This window comes from Oryza sativa, chromosome 3 (assembly GCF_034140825.1).
Source record: "Oryza sativa Japonica Group chromosome 3, ASM3414082v1".
In the NCBI taxonomy this organism is placed as follows: domain Eukaryota; kingdom Viridiplantae; phylum Streptophyta; class Magnoliopsida; order Poales; family Poaceae; genus Oryza; species Oryza sativa.
The window spans coordinates 21,096,720-21,107,511 of record NC_089037.1 but is presented as its reverse complement, the minus strand read 5'-3'; the positions used below and the strand labels follow the sequence as shown (position 1 = coordinate 21,107,511).

The following is a 10,792-nucleotide window of genomic DNA, read 5'->3' as shown; positions in this document are numbered from 1 at the left end:
AAAGCGGGCTTTCGGGACTTGTGCTGTGGATACTGTTGTGGGCTTTGGGATTTCATGCGGACTTGAGTCCAAATCCAGTCCGCCAATCGCATCCAGGGTCTCTCTCGTCGGCCTATCCCAACGAAATCTCTCCCAATCCCTCTCTTATCCCCTGAAAACCACTCACCGTCCATTTCCCCTCTCCCCACCTCCGCGTCTCCTCACCATGGCTTCCGCCTTCTCCCCCGCCACCGCCGCGCCCGCCGCGTCGCCGGCCCTCTTCTCCGCCTCCACCTCCCGGCCTCTCTCCCTCACCGCCGCCGCCGCTGCCGTCTCAGGTAACATCTCCTCTCCCTCTCCGCTTTTCCGTTTCCAAAAGCACCGCATTCGAATCCCCCAAGCCAGGACCTTGGCAATTTACTTACACTCGAGAGTGGTTTCTGCTGCGCAGCCCGTATCCCGTCACGGAGAGGGTTCCGCCGCGGCCGCTTCACCGTCTGCAATGTAGCCGCCCCCTCCGCCACCCAGCAGGTAACCCCACGCCCTCAAATCCCTTCGAGACTTGGGTGGATTGTTTCGCTCATGTCCAGCATCTTGGTGAAATGCGCGTAGGAGGCTAAGGCGGCGGGCGCGAAGGAGAGCCAACGGCCGGTGTATCCGTTCGCGGCGATCGTGGGGCAGGACGAGATGAAGCTGTGCCTGCTGCTCAACGTCATCGACCCTAAGATCGGCGGTGTCATGATCATGGGAGACCGTGGCACCGGCAAATCCACCACCGTCCGCTCGCTCGTCGACCTGCTCCCGGATATCCGCGTCGTTGTTGGCGACCCTTTCAATTCCGACCCTGACGATCCCGAGGTCATGGGCCCTGAGGTCCGGGAACGCGTGCTGGAGGGTGAGAAGCTTCCTGTTGTCACGGCCAAGATCACCATGGTAGATCTTCCCCTTGGTGCCACTGAGGATAGAGTCTGTGGCACCATTGATATTGAGAAGGCGCTCACCGATGGTGTCAAGGCGTTCGAGCCTGGTTTGCTTGCCAAGGCCAACAGGGGGATTCTTTATGTGGATGAGGTCAATTTGTTGGATGACCATCTAGTAGATGTGCTTCTGGATTCTGCTGCGTCAGGATGGAACACCGTGGAGAGAGAGGGTATCTCCATCTCCCACCCTGCTCGGTTCATCCTCATTGGGTCTGGTAACCCCGAGGAAGGGGAGCTCCGGCCACAGCTGCTTGACCGGTTTGGCATGCACGCGCAGGTTGGTACTGTCAGGGATGCTGAACTCAGGGTGAAAATTGTTGAAGAGAGAGCTCGGTTCGACAGGGATCCAAAGGCGTTCCGTGAGTCCTACTTGGAGGAACAAGACAAGCTCCAGCAGCAGATTTCATCTGCTCGGAGTAACCTTGGTGCTGTGCAGATTGACCATGATCTTCGTGTTAAGATTTCTAAAGTGTGTGCAGAGTTGAATGTTGATGGATTAAGAGGGGACATTGTGACTAACAGGGCTGCCAAGGCGTTGGCAGCACTCAAAGGCAGGGACACTGTCACTGTAGAGGACATTGCCACTGTTATCCCCAACTGCTTGAGGCATCGGCTTCGGAAGGACCCACTTGAATCAATTGACTCAGGATTGCTCGTGGTTGAGAAGTTTTATGAAGTCTTCACCTAAATTATTCTGGAGGTAAATGGTTTTCTATCAGAAAGTTCGGCAGGAGGGCTTTTGTTTGAGTTTAATGACATTGTTTCAGAGGCTTGAACTTGATGTCTATTTGTACATCTATCATTAGTATAGATTTTATTCCCCTTCAATCGAAATGCCTGCTATGAGTTGCAGACGGTTCGTACATTTGAATCTTCCTTGTAGTCATTGATGCAGCCAATGATTAGGAAAGGAGCATCTAAGTCAAGCTAACATCTTATATTTCTTTTTGAAAAAAAAAAAGAATCTTGCAGCATATATGAACAATCTTTGAACTAGTGTCCAGAGATAATGTCATGCCATAAATATTCTGCTGCTTTTGTCATTTCTCCTAGATGAAAGGTCCTAAAAATAGAAAATACAATGCTAGAAATCTTGAATGGATCTTTTGCCCAAGTAAGCTTCAATAGTAATTATCTGTTGGTATTTTAGGGAATTACATTCTGTGCTACTAGAAGTTTTCATCATCATTTTTACTCACTGTTTCAATGAAACAATGTACAATGGAGGTCCTGGACTCACTTGTCATTGGGTCAATGAGGAGTTTTGCAATTTCTTAGTGGCATATAATAAGAATAGCTGAATGCCCAGGTGTTGTGATTGAATAGAAAAATGAATTGAATGTCACTTTAACTATGTGCTTACATGTTTTTAATATTGGTAAAACATTAAACACGTCTTGTGCAAACATAAGGGTATAAGATAAAGGGTGCATCAGTCCATGGGAGCATATTTTCCTTTTTCTTGTACATATTTTCTTTGTACAAAAATACATGACAACGAAATGTTATTCTCCAAAATGATATATTATTATCTCAAATGATAACTGATCGAGTAAGATTATAAAATAATCTGTAATTGTGACAATTGATGGTACTAAAGAAATTCTTGACATTCCAAACTATGAAAAGAAGGTGAGTTCAGGTCTCTCTGACATTCTACATGCATAAAAAAAAGCACGCATTCATTTTGATTTATCAAATTATTGGTCACCTGTAATGCCTAAAAAATATAGTAACAAACTTCAGCAACTTGAGAAACTCTTTACAAATATGTTAATGAAAAGGACTCCTGGATATTGTAGGTTTATTTATCTCACCCAACAATAAACTCGAGAAACAGTTCCTTTTTGTGTTGAGTAATTAGATCAGTTAGTTACATGCATAGTGCGGATGCTGCTTTCATGAGGGTATAGGTACTGCAGAACACAAGTAGCATAACGAGCAATTTACTAAATCAAGTTGTATAAGAATGTAGTACCAAAATTCACAACTTTGAACTATGGACAAATGTTCAAGTTTGTCCACACGCTAATTACTTGAACTGTAGTTTTGCTGAAGACTGTTACTTATACTCTACACTAGTAATCGTGCACGTGCAAGGCACGTTTTGGCAATCTATGTACGAAGGTAGAACAATAGTAACTTTTTTAAGGCGATCCTTTTTTTTAATTGTGCACGTCCAATGCACGTCATGACATACATTAAACTTACATTCATTCGAAAATCAAATTCATAGTAGTATATAATCAAAAGCTAGGACTTTTTAATAAAATTATCAGTCAAGCATCATGTCCTACAAGTCAATAACATTATATATTTAAAAACAAAGGTAGTAATATTCATGCATCAAAGTGTGACTGCAATTTTGGATCTTTCATCAGGCCCCTTGATTGAGCAATGTACCAGTTAGACAGACTTAAGAGAAATAATTTTTTTCATGTTTAGTATAAAATTTCTTAGAATTTCTAACTGTTCCCTATGCGCCAAGTGGGCAACAAAGCTGAGGGGAATGTCTTGGTTAGGTATAATTTATTCGAAAATTGTAAATATAACCCCTTTCTCACTCCATGCCAAATTTTGCACAGAACAAAATGTAATGCCCTGCTAGGTTGCTATAGAGTACAACCACTTAACATTGGTAACACTTGATGAATTACAACAGCTAGACGATTATGAGGGTACAAAACACCATATGAGGAAAAAAGCATTAGTTTAACCTAAGATAATTTATTGTGCTAACCATCTTCCTCATGTATTGCCTTCCTCGAACTGAATCATGCATTATGCACTTTGTGAATTACTGCATTGATATCCTAGATCATTCATGCTCCGGATCTGAGCGATGGTCAATCGAATCACCATGGAAAAGCTGTTTTCATTTTATTTTTTTTTAATAATGAGTTTCCCTTCCATTTATGCCTATGAAGACATGGTCAGACTTAACTGTGCTGTAAAACAATTTTATCACTGCCCCATCTTGTTGTTGCCTTTTGCTCTTGAGCAGCAACTTGTATTTTATTTTTCAATCTCAAACCATTAAAGCCACAAATGGATCAATTTTGATTTAACAAAATTCATAGTAATTAAAGCTCCTTATGACATACCATCCTAGTGATATAAACTATTCGTTGTTCAATTTGGAACTGCACATATGTCAAATGAAGCTCGGATCCAAATTATAGCTATTGAAGCGGCAATCTTATGATAAGAAAGTGATCTAGCTAGCTGCATACAACTTCCAACCTGCAGTTAGGACTAAATAAATATGTAACCCTCTTTTCAATTTGGCAATTTAGAAAAAATATTAACTGGCATATGATGAACATCAAGAGTATCTCGACAATTCCAGATTTGCATCAAAGTGGACATGCATGAATGGAGGGATGGCAATATAAGTGAAAAAAAAAACAGTAGTTTTTTTTAAAATAAATTCAGTCACAACCCATCAATAGACTATCAGTAGCACAGTGCCGTGTAAAAATAAAGAATTGCAAATATGTACAAATATGTTCAAGTGCATAGCAGGGAAATGTTGGGCTAGTTGTTTATGCGCAATCAACACAATCTATTATAGATAGGTGTTCAGGAGTAAAGAAAAACTCTCATATTGTCTGCAATATATATATATATATATATATATATATATATATATATATATATATATATATATATATATATATATATATATATATATATATATATATATATATATATATATATATATATATCTTTGACTTGTAAGCAATACTGGTTTAGCTGCCAACTGGACCTGGAAAACGTAATCAAACTTTGGAGATAATTAGACAAAAAAGAATCAAATAGCATGCAAGCGTATAACAGTACCTAAGAAGCATTTTGTCGAACATTTGCTGCTCACGCAAGAGTGTGATGCAACATCTCGCACCAAAGGTTATTACCTTGTGTCTGTTGCTTGTTACCAGGATTGGGAAGAAATCGTGGTTAAGCCGTTTCAACAAACACCCTTGCAAGCACAGTTAATCAGTTTGTCTAGCAATCAAGAGACATGACATGCAATTCTGAACTTTCTTTTCATCCACAAATTCTTTCACTTCAGTTTCGTGCGAAACAATCATGGTAGACAAAACAACAAATTGAGTGAAAGGAAGATGGCAAAGTTTAACTCACCTACAACTGAGCAGCCCATTCTTCTGGCCGGTGCATCGGATCCGGTCGTCGATCTGGCTTGACTGGGGATTTCATCGGCACGGGGGATGCTTGACTAGTCGATCTGGTTGCGGCGTCGGCGGAGGCATGGTGTTGTGGTCCTGTGGGCAGGGCGACGGCGTTGGTTGCGGGCAGCGACGATGGTAACCCACCCTCAAGTGGCTCGCTGCGCCACCGGCGAGTTCCATAGCGATGCGGAGGCGGCGGCAACCGGGGCGCAGCTGAGCGGACGACTCCTCTCGTGAGTCGCGAGCTCTCCTTCGCGCTGGGACGGAGGAAACGGCATGGCAGATTGGTGGGTTGTCTGGGCACGGTACAAAGCTAGGAACGCGATTTGGGGAGGAAATAGCGGCCAGTGATGGAGCTGCGGTGTTTGCGCAGCGGGAGGATGCCCCATGCGAGGAGGTGTTCGGCGTCCGGGGATAGCGCGGCGCGGCAGCGGTGTAAACACGGGGCGGATTTCGCGGTGGTGGGGTGCGTCGAGGTTACGTGATTTCACGGTAGGATCGCCTGCTCGTAACCATTTGGAGCCATCGGATGAAAAGATGATTTCACCTAGTGGACTGACGGATGAGATGATGTCACCTGGCTGATCGATAGATGAGATGAGATGGGATGATTTGGCAGATAGGATTGGGAGGTACAACTCCTTTTTATATTAGTATAGATAATTGTAGCATTACCACATAATTTAATCGGTAAGTACCCTTATTTCCTCCTGTTACATCATTTTTTACTGAGTTTCCCCCTTGCCTTCTCATCATCGTGTGGTCTTTGACATGTTCAGTACAATTGGTGGATTGATTCATTCAGCTACTTCTGCTTCCTTTTGCACTAGCCTTTTATTTCAGTGAACTCTGGTTCTGTACAACAATTGCTGATCACAGTATTACTTATGAAAATAGGAAACATATGTTTTATATTAAAGCATCTATGTAGCAACAAGCAGGTGAAAACATCAGTTAAACATAGTTCAGGTGTAGTAGACTGAACACCTGCAAATCTATCTGTGCACCATAGCAAATTGACTGAATTGTGATTTGCCAGCACATTAGAATCACCCTTTCTTCAGTTGCTTTTACTGTCGAATGCTCGGTAACTAATCGCCATAAGAATTCACTGAAGCGTGTGTCCGACGTGATCAAACTACATGGACTACACCTTGGTGCAGACCCTGGCATCCTTGTACACCTTGCCGGGGCGACACACATAACCTTGCTCCGGCGCGCAGTGCGCGTCCTGCGAGCACACACACATCCCCTCCAGCGCGCAACCCGGCGCGTCCCTGGTCGGCGCACGGCCGCCAATGCCAAGCATCATGTCGCTCCAGTCGCTGGAGAAGAGGCCGTCGGGGTCATAGGCGTCCTTGATGCGGAGGAACTCGCCGATGCGCGGGTACTTACGGGCGGCGCCGACGAAGGCGAGGTTGCGGTTCTTGCCCCAGTGCGGCAGGCCGCCGTACTTGAACACCCCCATCTGCTCGATCTCCTCCAGGACATCCTCGAACAGCCGCGCCCTGTTGGGGTCGCGGCTGCGGTAGTACGTCATGTCGAAGTCCACCATGTCGTCCGACTGGCCGCCTCCTGCCGCCGGTTTCCCGAGGTGCGCGGTCGACGCCTTGACGTAGCGGATCAGGATTCCGTCGTAGAGCTCCACACCGCAGAGCGCTTTGGGGTTCATGTCACGGAGCCGCCGGACCTCCTCGACGAACGCCCCGGCACGGCTCACCGGCAGGCTGAAGGTGGTCTGGTGGAAGAAGCTGGAGCCCCTCACCCGGGGGTCCCACGGGCACGCCGTCAGGAGCGCGTCCTCCGGCCCGGTGATGCAGCCGCCGGACGCCTGCATCAGGTGCTGCGGGCCCACCACCGGGTACCCGGTGAACAGCCCGCCGCTCCGCCGCATCAGCCCGTACCCGGCCGACGAGAGCGCCGCGTGGGTGACCCTTGACGTCACGCACTTGCCGTTGCCGTTGCCCGCGCGCTCGAACAGCTCCTCCGCGAGGCGGTTAGTACGGATCAGAAGTCTCGGCGTGGCACGGAAGCCGATGAAGTCGAGGACGCCCTCGCCGGAGGCGTTCATCGGCAGCCGGTCGTCCACGCGGTACACCGCTCGCCCGATGCCCGGGTACCAGGCGATGTCGGCGAACTCGTGCTGGTAGCCGAACTTGGTCACCTGGTCCGCCAGGTCGTCGTCGTCGCGCTCCATGAACGTCACAGAACGCTTGAACAGAGGTTGCAGCGCCAGAGTCACCTGCACTAATCCCATGGCTGTGCATTACTTGGTTTGTGCAACGGATCAAATTTTAGAGGGAAAGAAAGGAAATAAGATGGTTTCAAAATTAAATTTATCCCAAAAAAAACTTTCTAAATTCCCCCTTTTTAATCACTATTTAGTATTTACTCGGTCCCTCCTTTTGGCCTTGCCGGATCTTAAAGAAAAAGTAAGAGGAACTGAAAGCACAAATTTATAATGAAGGACAGGATGCAAGATGCATCATGACAGCATGTGAAGAAATGAGAATAAATTCTTTGTAGCCCAAACAACTCCAAAAGAACTAAAGTGGAAAAGATTGTGATAATTACACTAAAGCTGGTTATTTTGTACTCCAAGTATCATATTTTGTACTCCAAGTATCACACAATCCCGGCAGATCGACTACGTACTCATTAAAAAGCGATGTACTAATTCGTGGAAGTACTTGTACGTAATAAGAAATGAGCAATCTGTCACACTGTATAGGAGTGACTCTGATGAATCAATTGTTTAGATCTCAAGTTTCAGGTAAAAGGAGTGTTTGCTAACACATATCCCGCTAGATTTGCATGTTAATTGAATAAACATGTGTCACGAGATAATATTTTTTTAAACTAAAAGATGACCGCGTTGGCCTATATTTTTTTTTGGATGGACATAATTAAAGGAGGAAAAATTTTAAGACCAGAAAATTCAACGAATAGTAATTCCTCTATTTCACATTATAAGACGCTTTGGGTTTTGATATATTCATGTGTCTATGTATATGTTTTATATATGTGTTTAAATTCTTATAAATGTTAGTGAATCCAGACGAAAGATAAAGATGTCAAAACACCTTATGACGTGGACTGAACGAAGGGAGTTAGCCTGATTATCACTATGTAAGTGCCGTTAATTCTAATTATATAAACAAACCAAACTATTACATCATATTCACTTGTATGTCCAAGGGTAACATCAACTGTAGTTTGATCCTTTTGTATATCATCGTTTGTCAATCGTAGACAAAAATTAATTCTATGTTAGAGTTGATTTTGAGTTTTTTTTGACATAATTCAAACCACTAATCATACACATACATTTTGCCCATAATTGTTTTTTTTTACTTGCATATAAGTAATTAATTGTTGTTTCTACTGGATCGGTCAATAGGAAACGGCCCCTGTACCAGCTGGAGTGCTTATATGGTACTACCCCTTTTTATTAGCGTCTCTACCAGACTAGCGATGTACCCTGTAGGCTGAAAACCTTCAGAAAACGTGTTAAGTTTTAGTGCATTTTCTTCAGACGTTTTTATCTCCTATCACCAAGTTGTCCCACAAATTAATACTGCATATTATTAATAAGAATTGTAAAAAAAATCATATCAGTGATCAACCCATTTCGATACAATGGTTGATGTAAAACCAAAATGAAATTGTCAGTCTTTAGTCACAAAAGGTTTTAGAAAAATAGACGAAGAGGCTGCAATTTTTTGTGGCGAAGAGCACTTCAAAAAAAAAAAGGGGGGGGGGAGGATAATCAATATATTTTCAATAATGCCAGGAAGAAACAGAAACAACCTATAATTAACTTAGCTAAAATGTTTCGTCGTCTTGTTCAATACTAGTCCTACATATAGCTACATATAACTTAAACGTACGCATACAGTGGAGCATACCTAGATACCTTACCTGAGAAATGACTCCTAGGACGCCTAGGGAGACCTTGGCGGCGTCAAGCTCCGGGTCGGCCGCGGTGAGCACCCGCACCTTGGCGTACCCGTCGGCGGCGGGCGCCGGCGTGACGATGCGCATCCCGACCACGTACTCGTGCACGGCGCTGCCTTTCCCCCACAGCGAGCTGCCGTGCGCGCCCGTGCCGAGCATGCCGCCCACGGTGAGCCCCCACCAGTAGGGCGCGTACGGCAGCGCCATCCCGGCCTTGCCCGCCTCGGCGATGAGCTCCCGCAGCGATATGCCGCTCTCCACCGTCACCTCCATCCTGCCGGCGTCGACGGCCACCACGCGGTTGAGCCGCCTAGTGCTGATGACGAGGCCCTCGCCGTCGCCGTCGCCGGGGCAGGCCAGCTGCGGGATGCTGTGGGAGTACCTGGTGGCCACCTTCATCTTGGTCCCGGACGCTGTCGCGTTGGCCACGGCCCGGACCAGCTCCTCCTCCGTAGAAGGATACACGGCGGCGGCCGCGCGGCACGTCGACCGGTCCGGGAAGACGCCGTACGCGCTCGACACGGTGCAGTCGGCCGTGCCGCTGCCGGACGAGCACTGCACCGGGTCCGGTGGGGGGCTCGCGGCGGCCGGCGCCTCAGCCGCAGGCCACGCCAATGCCACGACGAGGACGAGCGGCAGCAACCGCACGAGAGTGATCATCATCTTGTTGTGCTCGAGGCTCATTCTAATTAAGCGACGGCAGCTGCAGCCACTACATATATATGTTGCAATCAACCATTGGTAGCAAGCAAAGCAGCTTGCTTCCACGCCTATATACTCCCTCCGCATTATAATATATGACACCGTTTACTTTTTACCAATATTTGACTACTCATCTTATTCAAAATTTTTATGCAAATATAAAAATACTTATGTCATGCTTAAAGAATATTTGATGATAAATCAAGTTGCAATAAAATAAATTATAATTATATAATTTTTTTAAATAAGACGAAAGGTCAAACATTTGTCGAAAAATCAACGGCGTCATAAATTAAAATAGACTGATGGAATTTAATTTTTGTGTGATGAACTAGCGGCCGTTCTAGCTAGTGACAGCGGGAATTGATGATAAATATATACTCCATATATATGCCCAAGCATCAAATTTGCCTATAAAAAACATGTACTTCATTTTTTTTTTACAGAATCTGCATGCATGTGCACCAAAGTAAGTAAAGCATGCAAGCCAGATTGCGATATATACGAGTATATGACCAAGATTTGATAACTCGTAGGAGTGCAACAAAACATAGCGTGTGGTGAGGAGCTTGCTCTACAGAAACTAGCCTGGTACTAGCAAATTGAAGTAGAGGAAAGCTTGAAGCATTATCTTCTTCTGCTCATGTGGTCTATAACTAGTCAGGTGTCAGGATGTCCGTTACAAGCTTGCAATAAACTGCTTGGCGCATCTACTTCATATTTGGGGTTGCCACTTTTAGATTTATCAATTAACTATTTGCCACACCTATCTCAGTGACATGTGGGTCCACATGTGTTTATGACATGTGAGTCCAGTGGCAAATAGTTAATTGCCACATCTAAGAGTGGCATATAGTTCAATATCTCTCATATTTGTGTCTACGCGCGTACTTCTTCTTCCAACTGGGATCGACGTTATCTCTTATATACGAAATGCCATTTAAACTTTCTATAAACGCTTATAAGCCATCACACACTGGT

General features: G+C 45.1%; 2 protein-coding genes and 1 long non-coding RNA gene across 3 annotated transcripts; 1 reads left to right on the top strand and 2 right to left on the bottom strand.

Moving 5' to 3' along the window:
* On the top strand, positions 1-1,910 carry LOC4333259 (magnesium-chelatase subunit ChlI, chloroplastic-like). The gene is made up of 3 exons (NM_001402180.1): positions 1-317; positions 431-510; positions 592-1,910. The coding sequence occupies exons 1-3, from the start codon at positions 206-208 to the stop codon at positions 1,645-1,647; spliced, it is 1,248 nt and encodes a 415-aa protein (NP_001389109.1). The 5' UTR covers positions 1-205; the 3' UTR covers positions 1,648-1,910.
* Positions 1,911-4,711: 2,801 nt separating this feature from the next.
* On the bottom strand, positions 4,712-5,448 carry LOC136355599 (uncharacterized). The gene is made up of 2 exons (XR_010739908.1): positions 5,106-5,448; positions 4,712-4,941 (listed from the first exon to the last, which is right to left on the bottom strand). It is a non-coding gene; the product is annotated as an uncharacterized lncRNA (long non-coding RNA).
* A 589-nt stretch (positions 5,449-6,037) lies between these two features.
* On the bottom strand, positions 6,038-9,847 carry LOC4333257 (L-gulonolactone oxidase 2). The gene is made up of 2 exons (XM_015773555.3): positions 9,074-9,847; positions 6,038-7,394 (listed from the first exon to the last, which is right to left on the bottom strand). The coding sequence occupies exons 1-2, from the start codon at positions 9,791-9,793 to the stop codon at positions 6,300-6,302; spliced, it is 1,815 nt and encodes a 604-aa protein (XP_015629041.1). The 5' UTR covers positions 9,794-9,847; the 3' UTR covers positions 6,038-6,299.
* Between the last annotated feature and the right edge of the window lie 945 nt (positions 9,848-10,792).